Here is a 26,018-nt window from a genome sequence, read left to right as displayed (position 1 = left end):
TATAACACACCGTAACGCCCATTACATACTATATAACACACCGTAATGCCCATTACATACTATATAACACACCGTAATGCCCATGACATACTATATAACACACCGTAATGCCCATTACATACTATATATAACACACCGTAATGCCCATGACATACTATATAACACACCGCAATGCCCATTACATACTATATAACACCGTAATGCCCATTACATACTATATATAACACACCGTAATGCCCATTACATACTATATATAACACACCGCAATGCCCATTACATACTATATATAACACACCGTAATGCCCATGACATACTATATAACACCGTAATGCCCATTACATACTATATATAACACACCGTAATGCCCATTACATACTATATATAACACACCGCAATGCCCATTACATACTATATATAACACACCGTAATGCCCATCACATACTATATAACACCCTGTAATGCCCATGACATACTATATAACACACCGTAATGCCCATTACATACTATATAACACACCGGAATGCCCATTACATACTATATATAACAAACCGTAATGCCCATCACATACTATATAACACCCTGTAATGCCCATTACATACTATATATAAAACACACCGCAATGCCCATTACATTCTATATATAACACACCGTAATGCCCATCACATACTATATAACACCCTGTAATGCCCATTACATACTATATATAACACACCGTAATGCCCATTACATACTATATATAACACACCACAATGCCCATTACATACTATATAACATACCGTAATGTCCATTACATACTATATATAACACACCGTAATGCCCATCACATACTATATAACACCCTGTAATGCCCATTACATACTATATATAACACACCGTAATGCCCATTACATACTATATATAACACACCGTAATGCCCATTACATACTATATAACACCCTGTAATGCCCATTACATACTATATATAACACACCGTACCACCCATTACATACTATATAAAATACCATAATGTCCATTACACATCTGACACATAAGTGCCACTTACCTACATGTTCACTGCAAGTAACTTCATGCTCGATGCCAAGGGGTTTCATGCTCGTTGCCAAGGGGGACTGAAGTTTGCTCATTGCCAAAGGGGACTAATATTGCTCATTGTTACAGGCACTGTACACACAGAGAGATAAAGAGAGATTAGGGGCTGAGAGATGTAGGGGAGTGAGTGACCCCTTTCACACCGGCCTAAATTCCCGGGTTGAGTCCGGGAACAACCCGGTACTAGCGCCGGTGTGAATGGTTCCCGGGACACATTACCGGGGTAATTTGCCGGCAATCCAACCCTGTTAGGTAGCAGGGTTGTTCCCGGGTTCAACCCAGGGACCTGGCTGGTGTGAAAGGGTTAGGGTATACTTACCTTGTTTTCCGGTCCTCTGTGTCCTGTCCGGCCAGGAATTCACACTGGTGGGGGGCGCAAATGATGGAACAGGCGGTGGATGATGATGATGCAGCCCTCCGGCACAGCGAGGGCGCCGGAGAGCTGCGTAATCTTCATCTGCCGCCTGTCCCGTCATTTGCGCCGCCACCTGTGTGGATCCCGGCCTGCACAGAGGACCGGCAACCGGGGTGAGTATTCTCACCACCCACTGCCCACCTCCGCCGCCATCTCGCCGACTGCCTGACGCCATCCCGCCTCCTTTCCACATCAGAAAATGCAGAGACAATTCTGGTGTGAATGGGTCCCAACCCAGTAATGTCCCTGCTTGTCCCGGGAATGTTATTCCCGGGTTGGTCCCTGCATTTCTGGTGTGAAAGGGGTATGAGAGGTTTGAGAGAAAGGGGGTAAGAATAAAAAGAGAGAAGGAGAGAGAAAAGAGAAGAAGAGAGGGGGAGAAAGGAGTGAGGGGTGAGGAGAGAGTAGGGGGGAGAAAGGTGGAGAGAGGGGGGGCAGGGGTTTGAAATGGATGTGAAAGCATGACAGGCATCACTGACAGGAGGGAAAGGGAAAGAGGAAGGAGGGGGGAGAGGAAGAAGAGAGAAGAGGGAGGGAGTGAGAGGGGGAGGAAGGGAGCAAGGGGTTAAATACCTTTGTGGCAGCCTAACAGGCAGATCTCTCCTGCACATGGGGGGGAGGGAGTACAGCGCCGGGTCTCTCTTGAAGAGAAGCCTCCGTAAAGTGTCAGTGCTTGTTCTCTAAACACACAGCACGAGGTCTCCTGCAATAGATTAGTCACGCTGGGGCTGGTCACTAGAATGTGACGTCAAGCCCCAGCTACTGTCTGCAGTGCCGACAGGCTTTCTCTCTGACAGTTACAGAATACAGACGCTCTGTACTACTGTCACTGACTCGGCTGCCTGTGCAGGCTGGAGCAGAGAGCGGCAACATAATAGCAATAGCAGCCGGAGAGCCTGCCTCCGGCTTGCACAGAATAAGCTCCCTGCGTCCCCATGACACCGGCTCCCCTACGCTACCCGCTGCCCTCACTTGCTGCTGCCGGCTCCCTGAGCTACCTGATCGGTTCCGATCGCGGTAGTCAGCCCAGTGCAGGACCTCCTCCAGCCCTAGGCAGGCATGGATGCCTAGGGCCGGCTCCAGTCGGAGTGTCACTGTAAGCCCGCCGCCCGGCCCCACCGCCCGTGACGCTTGGCGGCAGGGACCGGGCGAGCAGGGCAGGAGCCGGGCAGCCACGGGCGCTGCGCACACTGCCCGGCGTGGCACTTGTAGTGCACTGCAGGCAGCATTTGCGGAGGGGGGGCGGGCCGGAGGCGCCATTCGGCCAATCGCCGCCCGGAGCATGAGCTCCGGTGGCTCCGCCCTCCCTACGCCTCTGCTCCTACCTGGCTCTTTCTTCTCATAACAGTATGTGTTCTGGATCCCCCATACCTGGCTCCTTCTCCTGATGACAGTATGTGTTCTGGATCCCCCATACCTGGCTCCTTCTCCTAATGACAGTATGTGTTCTGGATCCCCCATACCTGGCTCCTTCTCATAATAACAGTATGTGTTCTGGATCCCTCATACCTGGCTCCTTCTTCTGATAACAGTATGTATTCTGGATCCCCCATACCTGGCTCCTTCTTCTGATAACAGTATGTGTTCTGGACCTCTCATACCTGGCTCCTTCTTCTGATAACAGTATGTGTTCTGGACCTCTCATATCTGGCTCCTTCTCATAACAACAGTATGTGTTCTGGACCTCTCATATCTGGCTCCTTCTCATAATGACAGTATGTGTTCTGGACCTCTCATACCTGACTCCTTCTCATAACAACAGTATGTGTTCTGGACCTCTCATACCTGGCTCCATCTCATAATGACAGTATGTGTTCTGGACCTCTCATACCTGGCTCCTTCTCATAACAACAGTATGTGTTCTGGACCTCTCATATCTGGCTCCTTCTCATAATGACAGTATGTGTTCTGGACCTCTCATACCTGACTCCTTCTCATAACAACAGTATGTGTTCTGGACCTCTCATACCTGGCTCCATCTCATAATGACAGTATGTGTTCCGGACCTCTCATACCTGGCTCCTTCTCATAACAACAGTATGTGTTCTGAACCTCTCATATCTGGCTCCTCCTGATAACAGTATGTGTTCTGGACCTCTCATACATGGCTCCTTCTCCTGATAACAGTATGTGTTCTGGACCTCTCATACATGGCTCCTTCTCCTGATAACAGTATGTGTTCTGGACCTTTCCTACCTGGCTCCTTCTCCTGATAACAGTATGTGTTCTGGACCTTTCATACCTGGCTCCTTCTCATAATAACAGTATGTGTTCTGGACCTCTCATATCTGGCTCCTCCTGATAACAGTATGTGTTCTGGACCTCTCATACATGGCTCCTTCTCCTGATAACAGTATGTGTTCTGGACCTCTCATACATGGCTCCTTCTCCTGATAACAGTATGTGTTCTGGACCTCTCATACATGGCTCCTTCTCCTGATAACAGTATGTGTTCTGGACCTCTCATTCATGGCTCCTTCTCCTGATAACAGTATGTGTTCTGGACCTTTCCTACCTGGCTCCTTCTCCTGATAACAGTATGTGTTCTGGACCTCTCATACCTGGCTCTTTCTCCTAATAACAGTATGTGTTCTGGACCTCTCGTACCTGGCTCCTTCTCCTGATAACAGTATATGTTCCGGACCTCTCACACCTGGCTCCTTCTTCTGATAACAGTATGTATTCTGGATCCCCCATACCTGGCTCCTTCTTCTGATAACAGTATGTGTTCTGGACCTCTCAAATCTGGCTCCTTCTCATAATGACAGTATGTGTTCTGGACCTCTCATACCTGGCTCCTTCTCATAACAACAGTATGTGTTCTGGACCTCTCATATCTGGCTCCTTCTCATAATGACAGTATGTGTTCTGGACCTCTCATACCTGGCTCCTTCTCATAACAACAGTATGTGTTCTGGACCTCTCATATCTGGCTCCTTCTCATAATGACAGTATGTGTTCTGGACCTCTCATACCTGACTCCTTCTCATAACAACAGTATGTGTTCTGGACCTCTCATACCTGGCTCCATCTCATAATGACAGTATGTGTTCCGGACCTCTCATACCTGGCTCCTTCTCATAACAACAGTATGTGTTCTGGACCTCTCATACCTGGCTCCTTCTCATAATAACAGTATGTGTTCTGAACCTCTCATATCTGGCTCCTCCTGATAACAGTATGTGTTCTGGACCTCTCATACATGGCTCCTTCTCCTGATAACAGTATGTGTTCTGGACCTCTCATACATGGCTCCTTCTCCTGATAACAGTATGTGTTCTGGACCTTTCCTACCTGGCTCCTTCTCCTGATAACAGTATGTGTTCTGGACCTTTCATACCTGGCTCCTTCTCATAATAACAGTATGTGTTCTGGACCTCTCATATCTGGCTCCTCCTGATAACAGTATGTGTTCTGGACCTCTCATACATGGCTCCTTCTCCTGATAACAGTATGTGTTCTGGACCTCTCATACATGGCTCCTTCTCCTGATAACAGTATGTGTTCTGGACCTCTCATACATGGCTCCTTCTCCTGATAACAGTATGTGTTCTGGACCTCTCATTCATGGCTCCTTCTCCTGATAACAGTATGTGTTCTGGACCTTTCCTACCTGGCTCCTTCTCCTGATAACAGTATGTGTTCTGGACCTCTCGTACCTGGCTCCTTCTCCTGATAACAGTATATGTTCCGGACCTCTCACACCTGGCTCCTTCTCATAATAACAGTATGTTCTGGACCTCTCATACCTGGCTCCTTCTCATAATAACAGTATGTTCTGGACCTCTTGTACCTGTCTTTTTCTGATAGCACAATGGGGGTTATTCTAATTTTTTTGGTCCAGCTTGCATTGGCAGATATATTTCTGCGCATGTGCAGACGCAGGGTGCGAGAAGACAGGGGGCGCCGAATGGGAATGCCCATCGTTTCATGGGCATTCCCATGCAAATCGCCCAGTGGCGTAGGTGTGGAGGGTGGGCAGCTGATGTCCACGAATGCTATCCGCCTGCTTCCCACACAGGGCGCTCGCAGATCAAAGACACCATAGAGGTGTCTCTGATCTGCGAGCGCTAGAGAAATCATTCGATGGTTGCCAACCATCGATTGATTTCTCCCCTGCAACCGAGGCTGTGAATGGATGATTATGCAAATCTGTGCAGGGGATCAGGGGTGCGAGGGGCGGCACTATGGGCAGCGTTTAGTCCACACGCAACGTTGTGAGTTTCGCATTGTTGCGTGTGGACCAGAACAAGGTCCAATATGTGTTTTAGACCTCTCATACCATGCTACCTCCCATAATAACAATACATGTTCTGGATCTCTTGTACCCAGCTTCTTCTAACAATAGCAATGTGTGTTCTGGACTTCTCCTACCAGGCTTGTTGTCGTAATAACAATACACGTTCTGGATCTCTTGTACCCAGCTTCTTCTAACAATAGCAATGTGTGTTCTGGACTTCTCCTACCAGGCTTGTTGTCGTAATAACAATACACGTTCTGGACCTTTATTACCCGCTTGCAGTATGTGTTCTGCGCACGCCCCAGCTTCTGCGGAGGCTTGGTAGGATGGATGACTTGGCTTTCGCGCAGGGTTAGCGCAGTGGAAGGCCTGGGTTACCATGCAGGCTGAGTATGGCGCAACACCCAAACTCCTACACATACTTATCACGGAGTGACAGTCCCAGCTTGGTAGAGCGGAACGCTCCAGTTCCCGCGCACATTTGGTAAAGCAGAACACCCTTTAGCGCGATAACCATGATCCTGCAGATAGCGATCGCCATTGTAGTGAGACGTCACTCAGCAGCCAAAGGAATTTAATAATGATCAAATCCCTCCATGATTTCTGCAGCTTTCCACATTAGTATTTAGCCCCTACAGTAAATGTGAAATAGGAGTTAATGCAATAGATAGCATTTTACAACTCTATATAGGACGAGAGCCTCAACCCTAATGAAGACACGGGGCTCCCCCTGTTTCACACCATTCTCGGACTGTTAAGTATTTTCCCTCTGGTGACATATTAAATATCCACAGTGATCAAAGTTACCCTGCGTTTTGTTTTGGTCCTGCGCTGACCCCGGGAACAGGTGACTGATAATCACAGCGAGGGGCTGACAGCAGAGTCCCATGTGCAGATTGTTATGTACTGGGGTCACAGCGAGTATGCAGACAGTGTCCTGCCGGTCAGTATGGTCACCTCTTACAGTGACAGATACAGGAGGAGATTGCAGGGCTCATGTATACTGGGGAGATTTATGTAACTTCATAGTGTGGGGGACAGCTAACTAATAAGGGGAGTAAGGGGATTACTCACATACACGTGCTGAGCACATAAGAAAGCACGCCTAAAGGGATCTGCAAGAAATAAAGGTTGTGCCACTGTCTAACACCCTAAGCAGCATTGGCAACAGCAGCCACGGGCTATGTTTGGTGTGGATCCAGTCCCAAACGTGGCGAGACCGGGTCACCAAGTCGTTGTAAGCGACGGTTTTGGTTTTAGAGGCTCCTGTAATCTTCCCGATAGATTACCAGAGGAACGAGGTGGTCTGCGGACTCAGTTTCAGGGATAAATAAAAGCTGAAATTCTCCTGTTACAGAGTAATCTGAGGAAAGCGAGAAGCCAGCGGTGACATTTATGAGTTTGGCACTGGCGCAGCCTGATCTTCTCTTCTGCTGTGTGTGTGTGTGTGTGTGTGGGGGGGGGGGGGGGGTTTCTCCCGGTCCAGGCCTCTCTGCTATTACTAAATTCGGTTTACGGAGTATCAGATGTATTAACGGAAGTTTGTGAAAAAAATGACAAAGATGCCAAAGCTGTTGGTGTTAAAAAAAAAAATAGTGTAGTATAAAATCTGATTGGTTGCTATTAGCAACATCTCATCTTAAACATTTACCCCCGAAGAGAAATACAGGTTTCTTCTCATACACAGTTGTGCCAAACTGTTTGCCTCTGTGTCCCCAATCCCATGAGTGTCTGTTCCCACCAAAGGGTGGGAGGTGCCATTCCAACGCCTTCACTGGTAACGGCAACCGAATTAAGCAGATATCGCACCCTTCGCACGGTCGAATTCGCTTAAAATTGTGTACAACCCTATGGAGGTGCGAGCGCATTTAGGTGATTTCCGTCTGACGTAAATGGTGCCCGGTGCCGCGATCATTCGCACACGTGAATCATCCGCATTTATTTGGAGCGACCCCAGTGTTTAGAACCAATTGCAGGGTATTTACAGTATTGTAAAGTCGGAATGGCTGCATAAAGGATGCAAAGTTCAAGAAAAAAAAATGCTGCGTTATTTGGCGTGGCTCGTACCACGTGGTGTTTTCTGGAAGATGAGGGTTATCCTAACCTACCCTGCTGAGTAGTTAGGGGATTTGTTCTGGAGAATATGGCATAAAAAAATGTGAGGGGGGATATTACCAGGAATCTATAAGTCTGTTGAGCACTGTGCACATTGGTCAATCTATTGTCCGTTACATGGCTGGTATATCGTGAGTCCGTCGGTGGTTCTGTCCACTAGCACAGCCGATGTCTGATTCATCTGTAGTATTTTGAAACATCTGGCCGAGTGTACGGGCTTTCTGCCGACCACCAATACACCTGCTGTGAGGGGGCTGGACGGGCAAATGATAACGCAGCTGGGGGTCCTGACTGACACATCGAGCATCCAATTGGAAAGAGTGTACAGCTACACCTACCGTGTTGACAAGGTTGCCGTGTTGCCATCTGACACCTGGCAAAGCCTGGAGGGGTTACTACTCTTAGGGGTGTCAAGTCCTAATTATGAGTTGCTGAATATCCCAGCTCCTGTACTGAAGGGTCATTAGTAAAGGCCCCCATACACTATGCGACTTCTTAGAGGGGAGAAGTATGGATGGCCATCGACCATCGATGATTTGAAATCATCAATGGTTTATGGCCGATTTTGAATACTTTTGCCATCGATGTGGGAGAACGAGATGGTTTCCCTACATCGATGGCAAAGGAGAACCGATGTTTCCTTTTTTTTTTTTTTTTCTAAGTGCCGGGACACGGAACTTGGCTCCACCCCCGACACCCGGAAGTCCCGCCCCCTAGTTCTGATTGGCCCAGGGGCCATTCAGTCAAGTATAATGGATGACCATCGATAGCTAAAACTATCGATGGTTATCCATCAAATAATTAGCCACTATCGATGGCTGGGTGCAGAATCGCCATCGATGGCAACCATCTTGGCAGCCAATCAGGCAGCTTGTGACTTGCGAGTCAATCAGAGCTGCTTGATTGGCTGCCGGGCCATGAGCACATATCCCTATTATTAGACTGTTAAATTGTTTTGCACTGGGGGGGTATAATTTGCATTAAGGGTGGCATTATGTGGCCCGCATTATTCTTTTCATGTGTATGTGAGATAGGCCATTTAAAGCTTGCAGGGGGGCGCCGAACACCCTAGCACGCACCCTGGCTGTGACATATGGCGGGGGGGGGGGAGAGTTCCACCTCCTCACCAGGACCACTTTAAGCACTGGCTATGTGGTACTATGACATATTCCACTTGGGGTGATAAATATGATGGGGTCACACAGTTATCAAATGGAGAACATTCATCATATATGTTATACAGACACTCTCAGGACACATGTGATACAGACAGTCCCAGCGTCCCCTCACTCTCAGGACACGTGTAATACAGACAGTCCCAGCGTCCCCTCACTGTCAGGACACGTGTAATACAGACAGTCCCGGTGTCCCCTCACCCTCAGGACACGTGTAATACAGACAGTCCCGGTGTCCCCTCACTCTCAGGACACGTGTAATACAGACAGTCCCAGCGTCCCCTCACTGTCAGGACACATGTAATACAGACAGTCCCGGTGTCCCCTCACTCTCAGGACACGTGTAATACAGACAGTCCCAGCGTCCCCTCACTGTCAGGACACGTGTAATACAGACAGTCCCAGCGTCCCCTCACTCTCAGGACACGTGTAATACAGACAGTCCCAGCGTCCCCTCACTGTCAGGACACATGTAATACAGACAGTCCCGGTGTCCCCTCACCCTCAGGACACGTGTAATACAGACAGTCCCGGCGTCCCCTCACCCTCAGGACACGTGTAATACAGACAGTCCCGGTGTCCCCTCACTCTCAGGACACGTGTAATACAGACAGTCCCAGCGTCCCCTCACTGTCAGGACACATGTAATACAGACAGTCCCGGTGTCCCCTCACTCTCAGGACACGTGTAATACAGACAGTCCCAGCGTCCCCTCACTGTCAGGACACGTGTAATACAGACAGTCCCAGCGTCCCCTCACTCTCAGGACACGTGTAATACAGACAGTCCCAGCGTCCCCTCACTGTCAGGACACATGTAATACAGACAGTCCCGGTGTCCCCTCACTCTCAGGACACGTGTAATACAGACAGTCCCAGCGTCCCCTCACTGTCAGGACACGTGTAATACAGACAGTCCCGGTGTCCCCTCACCCTCAGGACACGTGTAATACAGACAGTCCCGGTGTCCCCTCACTCTCAGGACACGTGTAATACAGACAGTCCCAGCGTCCCCTCACTGTCAGGACACATGTAATACAGACAGTCCCGGTGTCCCCTCACTCTCAGGACACGTGTAATACAGACAGTCCCAGCGTCCCCTCACTGTCAGGACACGTGTAATACAGACAGTCCCAGCGTCCCCTCACTCTCAGGACACGTGTAATACAGACAGTCCCAGCGTCCCCTCACTGTCAGGACACATGTAATACAGACAGTCCCGGTGTCCCCTCACTCTCAGGACACGTGTAATACAGACAGTCCCAGCGTCCCCTCACTGTCAGGACACGTGTAATACAGACAGTCCCGGTGTCCCCTCACCCTCAGGACACGTGTAATACAGACAGTCCCGGTGTCCCCTCACTCTCAGGACACGTGAAATACAGACAGTCCCGGTGTCCCCTCACTCTCAGGACACATGTAATACAGACAGTCCCGGCGTCCCCTCACTCTCAGGATACGTGTAATACAGACAGTTCCGGCGTTCCGTCACTATCAGGACACGTGTAATACAGACAGTCCCAGCGTCCCCTCACTGTCAGGACACGTGTAATACAGACAGTCCCGGTGTCCCCTCACCCTCAGGACACGTGTAATACAGACAGTCCCGGCGTCCCCTCACTCTCAGGACACGTGTAATACAGACAGTCCCGGTGTCCCCTCACTCTCAGGACACGTGTAATACAGACAGTCCTGGAGTCCCCTTACTCTCAGGACACGTGTAATACAGACAGTCCCGGTGTCCCCTCACTCTCAGGACACGTGTAATACAGACAGTCCCGGTGTCCCCTCACTCTCAGGACACGTGTAATACAGACAGTCCTGGAGTCCCCTTACTCTCAGGACACGTGTAATACAGACAGTCCCGGTGTCCCCTCACTCTCAGGACACGTGTAATACAGACAGTCCCGGTGTCCCCTCACTCTCAGGACACGTGTAATACAGACAGTCCTGGAGTCCCCTTACTCTCAGGACACGTGTAATACAGACAGTCCCGGTGTCCCCTCACTCTCAGGACACGTGTAATACAGACAGTCCCGGTGTCCCCTCACTCTCAGGACACGTGTAATACAGACAGTCCAGGCGTCCCCTCACTCTCAGGACACATGTAATACAGACAGTCCCGGTGTCCCCTCACTCTCAGGACACGTGTAATACAGACAGTACCGGTGTCCCCTCACTCTCAGGACACGTGTAATACAGACAGTCCCGGTGTCCCCTAAATCTCAGGACACGTGTAATACAGACAGTCCCGGCGTCCCCTAAATCTCAGACACGTGTAATACAGACAGTCCCGGCGTCCCCTCACTCTCAGGACACATGTAATACAGACAGTCCCGGTGTCCCCTCACTCTCAGGACACGTGTAATACAGACAGTACCGGTGTCCCCTCACTCTCAGGACACGTGTAATACAGACAGTCCCGGTGTCCCCTAAATCTCAGGACACGTGTAATACAGACAGTCCCGGTGTCCCCTAAATCTCAGGACACGTGTAATACAGACAGTCCCGGCGTCCCCTAAATCTCAGACACGTGTAATACAGACAGTCCCGGCGTCCCCTCACTCTCAGGACACATGTAATACAGACAGTCCCGGTGTCCCCTCACTCTCAGGACACGTGTAATACAGACAGTCCTGGTGTCCCCTCACTGTCAGGACACGTGTAATACAGACAGTCCCGGGGTCCCCTCACTCTCAGGACACATGTAATACAGACAGTCCCGGCGTCCCCTCACTCTCAGGACACATGTAATACAGACAGTCCTGGTGTCCCCTCACTCTCAGGACACGTGTAATACAGACAGTCCTGGTGTCCCCTCACTGTCAGGACACGTGTAATACAGACAGTCCCAGCGTCCCCTAAATCTCAGGACACGTGTAATACAGACAGTCCCGGCGTCCCCTAAATCTCAGACACGTGTAATACAGACAGTCCCGGCGTCCCCTCACTCTCAGGACACATGTAATACAGACAGTCCCGGTGTCCCCTCACTCTCAGGACACGTGTAATACAGACAGTCCCGGGGTCCCCTCACTCTCAGGACACATGTAATACAGACAGTCCCGGCGTCCCCTCACTCTCAGGACACATGTAATACAGACAGTCCCGGTGTCCCCTCACTCTCAGGACACGTGTAATACAGACAGTCCTGGTGTCCCCTCACTGTCAGGACACGTGTAATACAGACAGTCCCGGCGTCCCCTAAATCTCAGACACGTGTAATACAGACAGTCCCGGCGTCCCCTCACTCTCAGGACACATGTAATACAGACAGTCCCGGTGTCCCCTCACTCTCAGGACACGTGTTATACAGACAGTCCTGGTGTCCCCTCACTGTCAGGACACGTGTAATACAGACAGTCCCGGCGTCCCCTCACTCTCAGGACACGTGTAATACAGACAGTCCCGGTGTCCCCTCACTCTCAGGACACGTGTAATACAGACAGTCCCGGTGTCCCCTCACTCTCAGGACACGTGTAATACAGACAGTACCGGTGTCCCCTTACTCTCAGGACACGTGTAATACAGACAGTCCCGGTGTCCCCTCACTCTCAGGACACGTGTAATACAGACAGTCCCGGTGTCCCCTCACTCTCAGGACACATGTAATACAGACAGTCCCGGCGTCCCCTCACTCTCAGGACACGTGTAATACAGACAGTCCCGGTGTCTCCTCAGTTCTGACTTCATGTCTTTATATTTTAGAATCCAAGTCACGTTTTACTCCGCGATCTACATGTGAATGGCGCTACGATTCTTGTGCAAGTGCTTGTTTCAGAACCTGTGGAGACCCAGCAGGGGAACACTGTCAGAATGTCCCTAAGTAAGTCCTTCACTCCCTCTATCTCCGGTCCTTCTCTCCTCCTCTATATCCTTGTTCTCTCCTCCTGTACTATCAATATTCTGTATCCCCAGATCTCTGTTCTCATCATGTCCTTCACCCTCTATCTCCAATCCTTTTCCTTCCTCTATATCCTTGTTCTCTCCTCCTGTACTATCACTATTCTGTATCCCAGATCTCTGTTCCCATCATGTCCTTCACCCTCTACCTCTAGTCCTTCTCCCTTCCTCTATATCCTTGTTCTCCCTTCTTGTACTAGCACTAATCTGTATCCCCAGATATCTGTTCCCATCATGTCCTTCACCCTCTATCTCCGGTCCTTCTCCCCTCCTCTATATCCTTGTTCTCCCTTCCTGTACTAGCACTATTCTGTATCCCAGATCTCTGTCCCCATCATGTCCTTCACCCTCTATCTCCAGTCCTTCTCCCTTCCTCCATATCCTTGTTCTCCCTTCCTGTACTATCACTAATCTGTATCCTCAGATCTCTGTCCCCATCATGTCCTTCACCCTCTATCTCCAGTCCTTCTCTCTCCTCCTCTATATCCTTGTTCTCTCTTCCTGTACTATCAATATTCTGTATCCCAGATCTCTGTTCCCATCATGTCCTTCACCCTCTATCTCCGGTCCTTCTCCCCTCTTCTATATCCTTGTTCTCCCTTCCTTTACTAGCACTATTCTGTATCCCAGATCTCTGTCCCCATCATGTCCTTCGCCCTCTATCTCCAGTCCTTCTCTCCTCCTCTATATCCTTGTTCTCCCTTCCTGTACTATCACTAATCTGTATCCCATATCTCTGTCCCCATCATGTCCTTCACCCTCTACCTCTAGTCCTTCTCCCTTCCTCTATATCCTTGTTCTCCCTTCCTGTACTATCACTAATCTGTATCCTCAGATCTCTGTCCCCATCATGTCCTTCACCCTCTATCTCCTGTCCTTCTCTCTCCTCCTCTATATCCTTGTTCTCTCTTCCTGTACTATCAATATTCTGTATCCCCAGATCTCTGTTCTCATCATGTCCTTCACCCTCTATCTCCAGTCCTTCTCTCCTCCTCTATATCCTTGTTCCCTCTTCCTGTACTATCGCTATTCTGTATCCCCAGATCTCTGTTCCCCATCATGTCCTTCACCCTCTATCTCCAGTCCTTCTCTCCTCCTCTATATCCTTGTTCTCTCTTCCTGTACTAGCACTAATCTGTATCCCCAGATATCTGTTCCCATCATGTCCTTCACCCTCTATCTCCGGTCCTTCTCCCCTCCTCTATATCCTTGTTCTCCCTTCCTGTACTAGCACTATTCTGTATCCCAGATCTCTGTCCCCATCATGTCCTTCACCCTCTATCTCCAGTCCTTTTCCCCTCCTCTATATCATTGTTCTCTCTTCCTGTACTAGCACTAATCTGTATCCCCAGATCTCTGTTCCCATCATGTCCTTCACCCTCTATCTCCAGTCCTTCTCTCCTCCTCTATATCCTTGTTCTCTCTTCCTGTACTATCACTAATCTGTATCCCCAGATCTCTGTTCCCATCATGTCCTTCACCCTCTATCTCCAGTCCTTCTCTCATCCTCTATATCCTTGTTCTATCTTCCTGTACTATCGCTATTCTGTATCCCCAGATCTCTGTTCCCCATCATGTCCTTCACCCTCTATCTCCAGTCCTTCTCTCCTCCTCTATATCCTTGTTCCCTCTTCCTGTACTATCGCTATTCTGTATCCCCAGATCTCTGTTCCCCATCATGTCCTTCACCCTCTATCTCCAGTCCTTCTCTCCTCCTCTATATCCTTGTTCTCTCTTCCTGTACTAGCACTAATCTGTATCCCCAGATATCTGTTCCCATCATGTCCTTCACCCTCTATCTCCGGTCCTTCTCCCCTCCTCTATATCCTTGTTCTCCCTTCCTGTACTAGCACTATTCTGTATCCCAGATCTCTGTCCCCATCATGTCCTTCACCCTCTATCTCCAGTCCTTTTCCCCTCCTCTATATCATTGTTCTCTCTTCCTGTACTAGCACTAATCTGTATCCCCAGATCTCTGTCCCCATTATGTCCTTCACCCTCTATCTCCAGTCCTTTTCCCCTCCTCTATATCATTGTTCTCCCTTCCTGTACTATCACTAATCTGTATCCCAGATCTCTGTCCCCATCATGTCCTTCACCCTCTATCTCCAGTCCTTCTCTCCTCCTCTATATCCTTGTTCTCCCTTTCTGTACTAGCACTAATCTGTATCCCAAATCTCTGTCCCCATAATGTCCTTCACCCTCTATCTCCAGTCCTTCTCCCCTCCTCTATATCCTTGTTCTCTCCTCCTGTACTAGCACTATTCTGTATCCCCAGATCTCTGTCCCCATCATGTCCTTCACCCTCTATCTCCAGTCCTTCTCCCCTCCTCTATATTCTTGTTCTCTCTTCCTGTACTATCACTATTCTGTATCCCAGATCTCTGTCCCCATCATGTCCTTCACCCTCTATCTCCAGTCCTTCTCTCCCCTCCTCTTAATCCTTGTTCTCTCTTCCTGTACTATGATATCTCCTATTCATTATAACATATTGATAATTTATACATTAGTACATATTGGTATGAAGCTTTATCACTAAAACACACACACATACACACACACACCACACATATATATGTTTGTTTGACAGGTAGAATATACAAAACCCTTCAGTAGAATTGGTCAGTTTCTGACAGCTGTCTTTTCCAGAGTTGAAGGATGTTTCCCACTGTGTCCCCCAGACATGGTCCTGGATGAAGTTACCAGGAAATGTGTCTACTTCCCAGACTGTAAGTATACCCATCTTACTGAAACATGTACAATATTGTGAGTGCTCTCTCCCAGGTGTAACACATACAGTATGTGAGTGCTCTCTCCCAGGTGTAACACATACAGTATGTGAGTGCCCTCTGTCCGCTGTAATACATACAATATGTGAGTGCTCTCTCCCAGGTGTAACACATACAGTATGTGAGTGCTCTCTCCCAGGTGTAACACATACTGTATGTGAGTGCTCTCTCCCAGGTGTAACACATACAGTATGTGAGTGCTCTCTCCCAGGTGTTCTCTCCCAGGTGTAACACATACTGTATGTGAGTGCTCTCTCCCAGGTGTAACACATACAGTATGTGAGTGCTCTCTCCCAGGTGTAACACTACAGTATGTGAGTGCTCTCTTCCTGCTGTAACACATACAGTATGTGAGTCCTCTCTCCCAGGTGTAACACATACAGTATGTGAGTGCCCTCTCTCCGCTGTAATACATACAGTATGTGAGTGCTCTCTCCCAGGTGTAACACATACAGTATGTGAGTGCTCTCTCCCAGGTGTAACACATACTGTATGTGAGTCCTCTCTTCCTGTTGTAACGCATACAGTATGCGAGTGCTCTGTCCCAGGTGTAACACATACAGTATGTGAGTGCTCTCTCCCAGGTGTAACACATACTGTATGTGAGTCCTCTCTTCCTGTTGTGACGCATACAGTATGCCAGTGCTCTGTCCCAGGTGTAACACATACAGTATGTGAGTCCTCTGTCCCAGGTGTAACACATACAGTATGTGAGTCCTCTCTTCCTGTTGTAATGCATACAGTATGTGGGTGCTCTGTCCCAGGTGTAACACATACAGTATGTGAGTCCTCTCTTCCTGTTGTGACGCATACAGTATGCGAGTGCTCTGTCCCAGGTGTAACACATACAGTATGTGAGTGCTCTGTCCCAGGTGTAATACATACAGTATGTGAGTCCTCTCTTCCTGCTGTAACACATACAGTATGTGAGTGCTCTGTCCCAGGTGTAACACATACAGTATGTGAGTCCTCTCTTCCTGTTGTGACGCATACAGTATGTGAGTCCTCTCTTCCTGCTGTAACACATACAGTATGTGATTGCTCTGTCCCAGGTGTAACACATACAGTATGTGAGTCCTCTCTTCCTGCTGTAACACATACAGTATGTGAGTCCTCTCTTCCTGCTGTAACACATACAGTATGCGAGTGCTCTCTTCCTGCTGTAACGCATACAGTATGTGAGTGCTCTCTTCCTGCTGTAACGCATACAGTATGTGAGTGCTCTTTCCCAGGTGTAACACATACAGTATGTGAGTCCTCTCTTCCTGTTGTGACGCACACAGTATGCGAGTGCTCTGTCCCAGGTGTAACACATACAGTATGTGAGTGCTCTGTCCCAGGTGTAATACATACAGTATGTGAGTCCTCTCTTCCTGCTGTAACACATACAGTATGTGAGTGCTCTGTCCCAGGTGTAACACATACAGTATGTGAGTCCTCTCTTCCTGTTGTAATGCATACAGTATGTGGGTGCTCTGTCCCAGGTGTAACACATACAGTATGTGAGTCCTCTCTTCCTGTTGTGACGCATACAGTATGCGAGTGCTCTGTCCCAGGTGTAACACATACAGTATGTGAGTGCTCTGTCCCAGGTGTAATACATACAGTATGTGAGTCCTCTCTTCCTGCTGTAACACATACAGTATGTGAGTGCTCTGTCCCAGGTGTAACACATACAGTATGTGAGTCCTCTCTTCCTGTTGTGACGCATACAGTATGTGAGTCCTCTCTTCCTGCTGTAACACATACAGTATGTGATTGCTCTGTCCCAGGTGTAACACATACAGTATGTGAGTCCTCTCTTCCTGCTGTAACACATACAGTATGTGAGTCCTCTCTTCCTGCTGTAACACATACAGTATGCGAGTGCTCTCTTCCTGCTGTAACGCATACAGTATGTGAGTGCTCTCTTCCTGCTGTAACGCATACAGTATGTGAGTGCTCTTTCCCAGGTGTAACACATACAGTATGTGAGTCCTCTCTTCCTGTTGTGACGCACACAGTATGCGAGTGCTCGGTCCCAGGTGTAACACTACAGTATGTGAGTCCTCTCTTCCTGCTGTAAAGCATACAGTATGCGAGTCCTCTCTTCCTGCTGTAACGCATACAGTATGTGAGTGCGCTCTTCCTGCTGTAACACATACAGTATGTGAGTGCTCTCTTCCTGCTGTAACGCATACTGTATGTGAGTCCTCTCTTCCTGCTGTAACGCATACAGTATGTGAGTGCTCTCTTCCTGCTGTAACGCATACAGTATGTGAGTGCTCTCTTCCTGCTGTAACGCATACAGTATGTGAGTGCTCTCTTCCTGCTGTAACGCATACAGTATGTGAGTGCTCTCTTCCTGCTGTAACGCATACAGTATGTGAGTGCTCTCTTCCTGCTGTAACGCATACAGTATGTGAGTGCTCTCTCTTCCTGCTGTAACGCATACAGTATGTGAGTGCTCTCTTCCTGCTGTAACGCATACAGTATGTGAGTGCTCTCTTCCTGCTGTAACGCATACAGTATGTGAGTGCTCTCTTCCTGCTGTAACGCATACAGTATGTGAGTGCTCTCTTCCTGCTGTAACGCATACAGTATGTTAGTGCTCTCTTCCTGCTGTAACGCATACAGTATGTGAGTGCTCTCTTCCTGCTGTAACGCATACAGTATGTGAGTGCTCTCTTCCTGCTGTAACGCATACAGTATGTGAGTGCTCTCTTCCTGCTGTAACGCATACAGTATGTGAGTGCTCTCTTCCTGCTGTAACGCATACAGTATGTGAGTGCTCTCTTCCTGCTGTAACGCATACAGTATGTGAGTGCTCTCTTCCTGCTGTAACGCATACAGTATGTGAGTGCTCTCTCTTCCTGCTGTAACGCATACAGTATGTGAGTGCTCTCTTCCTGCTGTAACGCATACAGTATGTGAGTGCTCTCTCTTCCTGCTGTAACGCATACAGTATGTGAGTGCTCTCTCTTCCTGCTGTAACGCATACAGTATGTGAGTGCTCTCTCTTCCTGCTGTAACGCATACAGTATGTGAGTGCTCTCTCTTCCTGCTGTAACGCATACAGTATGTGAGTGCTCTCTTCCTGCTGTAACGCATACAGTATGTGAGTGCTCTTTCCCAGGTGTAACACATACAGTATGTGAGTCCTCTCTTCCTGTTGTGACGCACACATTATGTGAGTGCTCTGTCCCAGGTGTAACACTACAGTATGTGAGTCCTCTCTTCCTGCTGTAAAGCATACAGTATGCGAGTCCTCTCTTCCTGCTGTAACGCATACAGTATGTGAGTGCGCTCTTCCTGCTGTAACACATACAGTATGTGTTGCTCTCTTCCTGCTGTAACGCATACTGTATGTGAGTCCTCTCTTCCTGCTGTAACGCATACAGTATGTGAGTGCTCTCTTCCTGCTGTAACGCATACAGTATGTGAGTGCTCTCTTCCTGCTGTAATGCATACAGTATGTGAGTGCTCTCTTCCTGCTGTAACGCATACAGTATGTGAGTGCTCTCTCTTCCTGCTGTAACGCATACAGTATGTGAGTGCTCTCTTCCTGCTGTAACGCATACAGTATGTGAGTGCTCTCTCTTCCTGCTGTAACGCATACAGTATGTGAGTGCTCTCTTCCTGCTGTAACGCATACAGTATGTGAGTGCTCTCTCTTCCTGCTGTAACGCATACAGTATGTGAGTGCTCTCTCTTCCTGCTGTAACGCATACAGTATGTGAGTGCTCTCTCTTCCTGCTGTAACGCATACAGTATGTGAGTGCTCTCTCTTCCTGCTGTAACGCATACAGTATGTGAGTGCTCTCTCTTCCTGCTGTAACGCATACAGTATGTGAGTGCTCTCTCTTCCTGCTTTAATGCATACAGTATGTGAGTGCTCTCTCTTCCTGCTGTAACGCATACAGTATGTGAGTGCTCTCTCTTCCTGCTGTAACGCATACAGTATGTGAGTGCTCTCTCCCAGGTGTAACGCATACAGTATGTGAGTGCTCTCTCTTCCTGCTGTAACGCATACAGTATGTGAGTGCTCTCTCTTCCTGCTGTAACGCATACAGTATGTGAGTGCTCTCTCTTCCTGCTGTAACGCATACAGTATGTGAGTGCTCTCTCCCAGGTGTAACGCATACAGTATGTGAGTGCTCTCTTCCTGATGTAACGCATACAGTATGTGAGTCCGCTCTTCCTGATGTAACGCATACAGTATGTGAGTCCGCTCTTCCTGAGGATAACGCATACAGTATGTGAGTCCTCTCTTCCTGCTGTAACGCATACAGTATGTGAGTCCTCTTCCTGCTGTAACGCATACAGTATGTGAGTCCTCTCTTCCTGCTGTAACGCATACAGTATGTGAGTCCTCTTCCTGCTGTAACGCATACAGTATGTGAGTCCTCTCTTCCTGCTGTAACGCATACAGTATGTGAGTCCTCTCTTCCTGCTGTAACGCATACAGTATGTGAGTCCTCTTTTCCTGCTGTAACGCATACAGTATGTGAGTGCTCTCTCTTCCTGCTGTAACGCATACAGTATGTGAGTGCTCTCTCTTCCTGCTGTAACGCATACAGTATGTGAGTGCTCTCTTCCTGCTGTAACGCATACAGTATGTGAGTCCTCTCTTCCTGCTGTAACGCATACAGTATGTGAGTCCTCTCTTCCTGCTGTAACGCATACAGTATGTGAGTGCTCTCTCTTCCTGCTGTAACGCATACAGTATGTGAGTGCTCTCTCCCAGGTGTAACGCATACAGTATGTGAGTGCTCTCTTCCTGATGTAACGCATACAGTATGTGAGTCCGCTCTTCCTGATGTAACGCATACAGTATGTGAGTCCGCTCTTCCTGAGGATAACGCATACAGTATGTGAGTCCTCTCTTCCTGCTGTAACGCATACAGTATGTGAGTCCTCTTCCTGCTGTAACGCATACAGTATGTGAGTCCTCTCTTCCTGCTGTAACGCATACAGTATGTGAGTCCTCTTCCTGCTGTAACGCATACAGTATGTGAGTCCTCTCTTCCTGCTGTAACGCATACAGTATGTGAGTCCTCTCTTCCTGCTGTAACGCATACAGTATGTGAGTCCTCTCTTCCTGCTGTAACGCATACAGTATGTGAGTGCTCTCTTCCTGCTGTAACGCATACAATATATGAGTGCTCTCTCCCAGGTGTAACGCATACAGTATGTGAGTCCGCTCTTCCTGCTGTAACGCATACAGTATGTGAGTCCTCTCTTCCTGCTGTAACGCATACAGTATGTGAGTGCTCTCTTCCTGCTGTAACGCATACAGTATGTGAGTCCTCTCTTCCTGTTTTAACACATACAGTATGAGTCCTCTCTGCCTGCTGTAACGCATACAGTATGTGAGTGCTCTCTTCCTGCTGTAACACACATACTGTAGGTTCAGATTTCAATTTATAATTACCTATAGTAAGATGCACCATCATGAGCTTACACAAGGCCTGATTACAGGTCCCAGGTGCCCTAGGCTAATACACATTTAGCTCCCCTTGTAATGTTGCCACACACGTGTATGGGCTCTCAGGGACTTGCCAGTCATACTGCCCATGTGCATGTAACAAAGGTTATACAGCTGGCTTGTAGGATCTAATGCTTTTTATGTGTGAAGGCTTTAGGATGCTCGGCTGGCGCTGTAGCACAATGTACACAGAGTAATGGTTCCATCAGTAGGTTACATTGGCACTGCCATCTGCCACCTTAAGAACTTAACCCCCCACAGTACATCGTCTTTCACCTGCAAGGGGCCTCCCCCAGATCTGGCATCCTAGGCTGCAGCCTATTGGTTAATCAGACACTGAGCTTACATGTCACAGGTCCATAATATTGTGTTCCTGTGGCTGCACTGTGTTACAGTACAGTATGTAGTGACATAATACAGAGCGTCAGCAGTAGGGCCCAGTAGAGATGCTATAGGAATATACAGGCATTTCCCATCTGCAGTGTTACCTGTTGATTAACTTATGACAATTACATTAATTTATGTTCTTATCCATAGGCATCGAACCAGCGATTAAGGTACCATCATTCCTCCCCACAACAGGACAGCACAAGCCGACAACCAGTCTAAATGTAACCACATCACCCAGCTCCAGTCCTACACCTCTGCCAGCGACTAAAGCCGAGGTCACTCTGCCTAAAGTCTCTGAGTCAGGAGCCACTACCTCATCTCTGACGCCTACAGTGAGCCCGGAACCCTATGTAACTGAGCCAGCTGTCACTCCCTATCTTACACAGGAACCTGCTACCACCACGCTCACTCTAACTGGCACAGAGTACAGTCTACCTGTGCCGGCCACCACCAGCACTGTCACCAGGAAGACCACCAGCAGCCTGATGCTGACAGAAGGGTCCACAGTATTACCCTCCGCTAAGCTAACTGCCGCTACGTCTACTACAGGTCCGGCAACCACTTCCTCTACAGCTACGCCAACATCTGTGACAGCCATAGAGATCCCCCAATTACCGGTCACTGGGACAGTCTCCTACAGGTTGCCAGGTGCAACTACTGGACCAGCCACATCATCTTCCTCCCCAGCCTCCATACTGACTACTGGCCTGGCTGATATTACCGTGCTTACATCTCTTAGCGCCGCACAGACAGTACCTCCTCCGCCTGTCACTGTGATCCTAACTAGTGACAGTGTAACGTCCATGTCCTCTGCACTCCCAGGTATGACAACGTCATCGCATTACACGGCAAGTACTGGTCCTGTCCCAGCAACTACTGAGTCTACGAGTTCCTTACATCCTATAACAGGAAGGAGCACAAGTACTGACCACGAATTTTCACAACCGATAGGTGTGTCGCACATACCACCAGAAATCACACCCGGTGCCATGACTACACACTTTTCTCTATCTCCCAGCTCAGTGGCACAGGTGACATCATCTTCACCAGGTGTCATTGCCACAGAAGCCACAAGTGCTGTGCAGACCACAGAGTACACATCACAAGCCACAACACACACGTTTACTGCACAGCTGCAAACGGACACTGTCGCACCTCTCGTCACAAATGTGTCACTTACTAAAGCACCCACTGAGCAGACTATAAAACCAATGTTCCCACCAGAAATCTCCAGTACTGCGGCTCAGGAAATCCCTGTCACAACAGAGTCCACCACACAGCCACCTCCGCTAGACACCACGTTGGCCAATGACACAATTCCTCTGGCTACAACCTACCTCACTACAGTTTCCACGCTCCCACTAATCGGGAATATTTCTGAGACCACACAATCCACATTTACCCCATACCCTGTTCAGCCAATGCCATCCACAACTACAAGTAAATATCTCACAAAGTCAACACAACCATCGTTTCCATTAACCTCCGAAACATATACTTCAGGAACAACCATACCCATCACCTCCATGGCACCTTATTTTACCTCTCAGACTCCGTTGCCGACCTTTAAAGCAAAGACTGAACGAACAACGTCAACAGCAACAAGTCCGTCACCCGGGGCTGTCGCTCACACAACTTCACAAGTGTTACTATCCACATCTAGTGGAGAAATAACACTTTTGGACACAAGGCCACAATTAACAAAGGAGGAAAGTATCTCTCAAACTTCAGACGTGGTCTTACCAAAGTCCACCTCTCCACCAGTCTATACAGATCTGACCACAAAAATGACTTCATTGAGTGTTACAACAGGAGAACACCTATCACCAGAGGTCACTCAGACGGGAACAGTAATGTCTGCTTATGTAAAGCCAGCCACTCACTTGTCCACTACACTCGTGACTACACCACCAAGAACCGAAGGTGGAAGAACCACAGAGTTTACTACATTCATGCAGGACCTAGGGAACGTAACAGGGTCCTCAAAAGCGATACCCTACACCGGGAAGATGCTGTTACCCACACCACCCCCTGTACCTGCTTTCTCCGCAGAGGGTATTTCACAACAAACCTCTCCAATGGGGGTTACAGAAACGTTAATAAAGACGTCAACAGCCCTTTCCACTAAAAATGTAACAGTGACGTCTATTCTGTCAACAACACCCCATCCTCCATCTCTACAAACCACTGTCTCCATGACTGGTCTAACTTCTGAGTATCCTTTAACAGAAATCGCCTCAACGATAGCATCCACTAGTCAGCAAACATATTCACCTCTCTATACCTCATTATCTCCAGCTGGTTCTTATTCTACAGCACCGTTAATCACGTCTCTGACTACGGAAGGAAAGACCTTGTTAACTGATGCAATTAGCACAACACAAATCCCCAGTGCTGCCGCTGGTTTAAGCACCAGGACTACACCAGTTGGCGGACCCACCGAGCTCCCTTTCCAGTTCAGTACATCTGCCACGTCTAAAGTTGCGGAGTCTGATGGAAAACAACCGACAGCCTTATTTACGTCAAAAGAAATCACAACTGAATTGAGAACTCTGTCAACACCAGAGACCTATAAAACAACAGGTCAATTAATTTCTGTTGCTCAGCCAGGCACTCAATCAGTGGCTGTGTCTGAAACATTAGCCACCGCTCCACCAACAGCAAAGCATTTGACGTCTCTTGGGTCAGTCAGTGAAGAGACACCGAGCTCGGTAGTAACCATAACAAGAGATTCTGTTTCAGGTACCACTCTGTCACCAGTTCTTTCAACTACGAAGCACCATACTTCAATTATCACACAGACAGTCACTACCTCTTTTGTCCAGCTCACGTCCCAGACTTCTGCCAGTGGGCAAACTGCGGCAACTCTTGAAATCGCCCATGAACCCAAAACGGTGGGGAAAACGGAGTCCTTGGAAACCTTCCCCACCTCAGCAAGAACCTCAGACTATTCCAAAGCAACTGAGGCGTCACAAAGCACCATAGCACAGACTCATCCTCTGGCCACCGCTATGCTGAATGCTACTGATACAGTTGTACCCTCTGTGCCTCTCGCACACACTGTACCAATTACTCCGATTCCTGGTCTTATCACCAGCCCAGAGATCAGACTGGCATCTACAACTGAGAGGGAATCTCCCCACTTCCAACCAACAGTCATAACATTATCCAGAACTGTGGAAGAGACCACTTATCCTGCTGACCAGACTAGTCCTGGGGACAGCTCAAAGAGGGCCACTGTGTCAGCCATGTTGCCTTCTCGAGAGTCCGCAACACTCCAGATATGTACAGTGAGTAAGAGGTTATTGTGTGTGTATGTGTATATATATATATATATACACACACACACACACACACACACACACACACACACACACACACACACACACACACTGGATACAGGGTATATATATTATGTTACGATGGATACAGGGTATTTATATTGGGTTACGATGGGTACAGGGTATTTATATTGGGTTACAATGGATACAGAGTATATATATTGGGTTACAGTGAATACAGGGTATATATATTGGGTTACAGTGGATACAGGGTACATATCTATTAGGTTACAATGGATACACAGTATATATATATATATATTGGCTTACAGTGTACAGCAGAGCCGGCCTTAGGCATAGGCAAACTAGGCAATTGCCTAGGGCATTTGGAATGCCAGGGGGCACCAGCAGCTTCTGCTGATTAAAATGATATGCAGCATGCCTATATTCTGTGTGTGAGTGAGGCTGTATGTGCATATGAAATAGTGTATTCATGGAAATCACTGTAACATAGCATTCCGTATGCAGGTACAGCCACAGTCGCACACATAATATAGGCATGCCGCACATCATTTTAATCATTGGAAGCTCCTTATGTGTGCTGGTCACATAACAATGCAAATAAGACGAATTTCCGCTGTCATGCCCCTTCCCAGCAAGAACACACCCCTGTTTGGGCTGCACACCGAATGTGTGCGCTGTTTCTATTTAAAATATTGAGGGTAGGAGCACCAATATGATGACTGCTATGACTATTGGCGGTGCTAGGGGGCACCAGTGAAAATCTTGCCTAGGGCGTCATTTAGGCTAGGGCCGGCTCTGGTGTACAGTGTATATATATGTATATATATATATATATTTATATATATATTGGGTTACAGTGGATACAGGGTATTTATATTGGGTTACGATGGATACAGGGTATTTATATTGTGTTATGATGGATACAGGGTATATATATTGGGTTACAGTGAACACGGTATATATATTAGGTTACAATGGATACAGGGTGGTATATATATATTAGGTTACGATGGATACACGGTATATATTATTGGGTTACATCGAATACAGGGTATTTTATATTGGGTTACAGTGGGTATATTTTATATTGGGTTACAGTGGATACAGGGTATTTTATATTGGGTTACGATG

At 48.1% G+C, this 26,018-nt stretch overlaps 1 protein-coding gene across 3 annotated transcripts in view; it reads left to right on the top strand.

Annotated features, from left to right (window-relative positions):
• Positions 1-26,018, top strand: part of OTOG (otogelin) — a 175,693-nt gene that overhangs the window by 103,871 nt on the left and 45,804 nt on the right. For all 3 annotated transcript variants that reach the window (XM_083164586.1, XM_083164585.1, XM_083164587.1), the window contains 3 exons: positions 12,742-12,859; positions 15,586-15,665; positions 21,730-24,872. In XM_083164586.1, the coding sequence (XP_083020712.1) occupies positions 12,742-12,859; positions 15,586-15,665; positions 21,730-24,872 (3,341 nt within the window). The remainder of the gene's footprint in view (positions 1-12,741; positions 12,860-15,585; positions 15,666-21,729; positions 24,873-26,018) is intronic.

The sequence above is a fragment of the Crinia signifera genome, chromosome 11 (assembly GCF_055691185.1).
Source record: "Crinia signifera chromosome 11, ASM5569118v1, whole genome shotgun sequence".
Lineage (NCBI taxonomy): Eukaryota > Metazoa > Chordata > Amphibia > Anura > Myobatrachidae > Crinia > Crinia signifera.
This window is presented reverse-complemented; position numbering and strand designations above follow the sequence as displayed.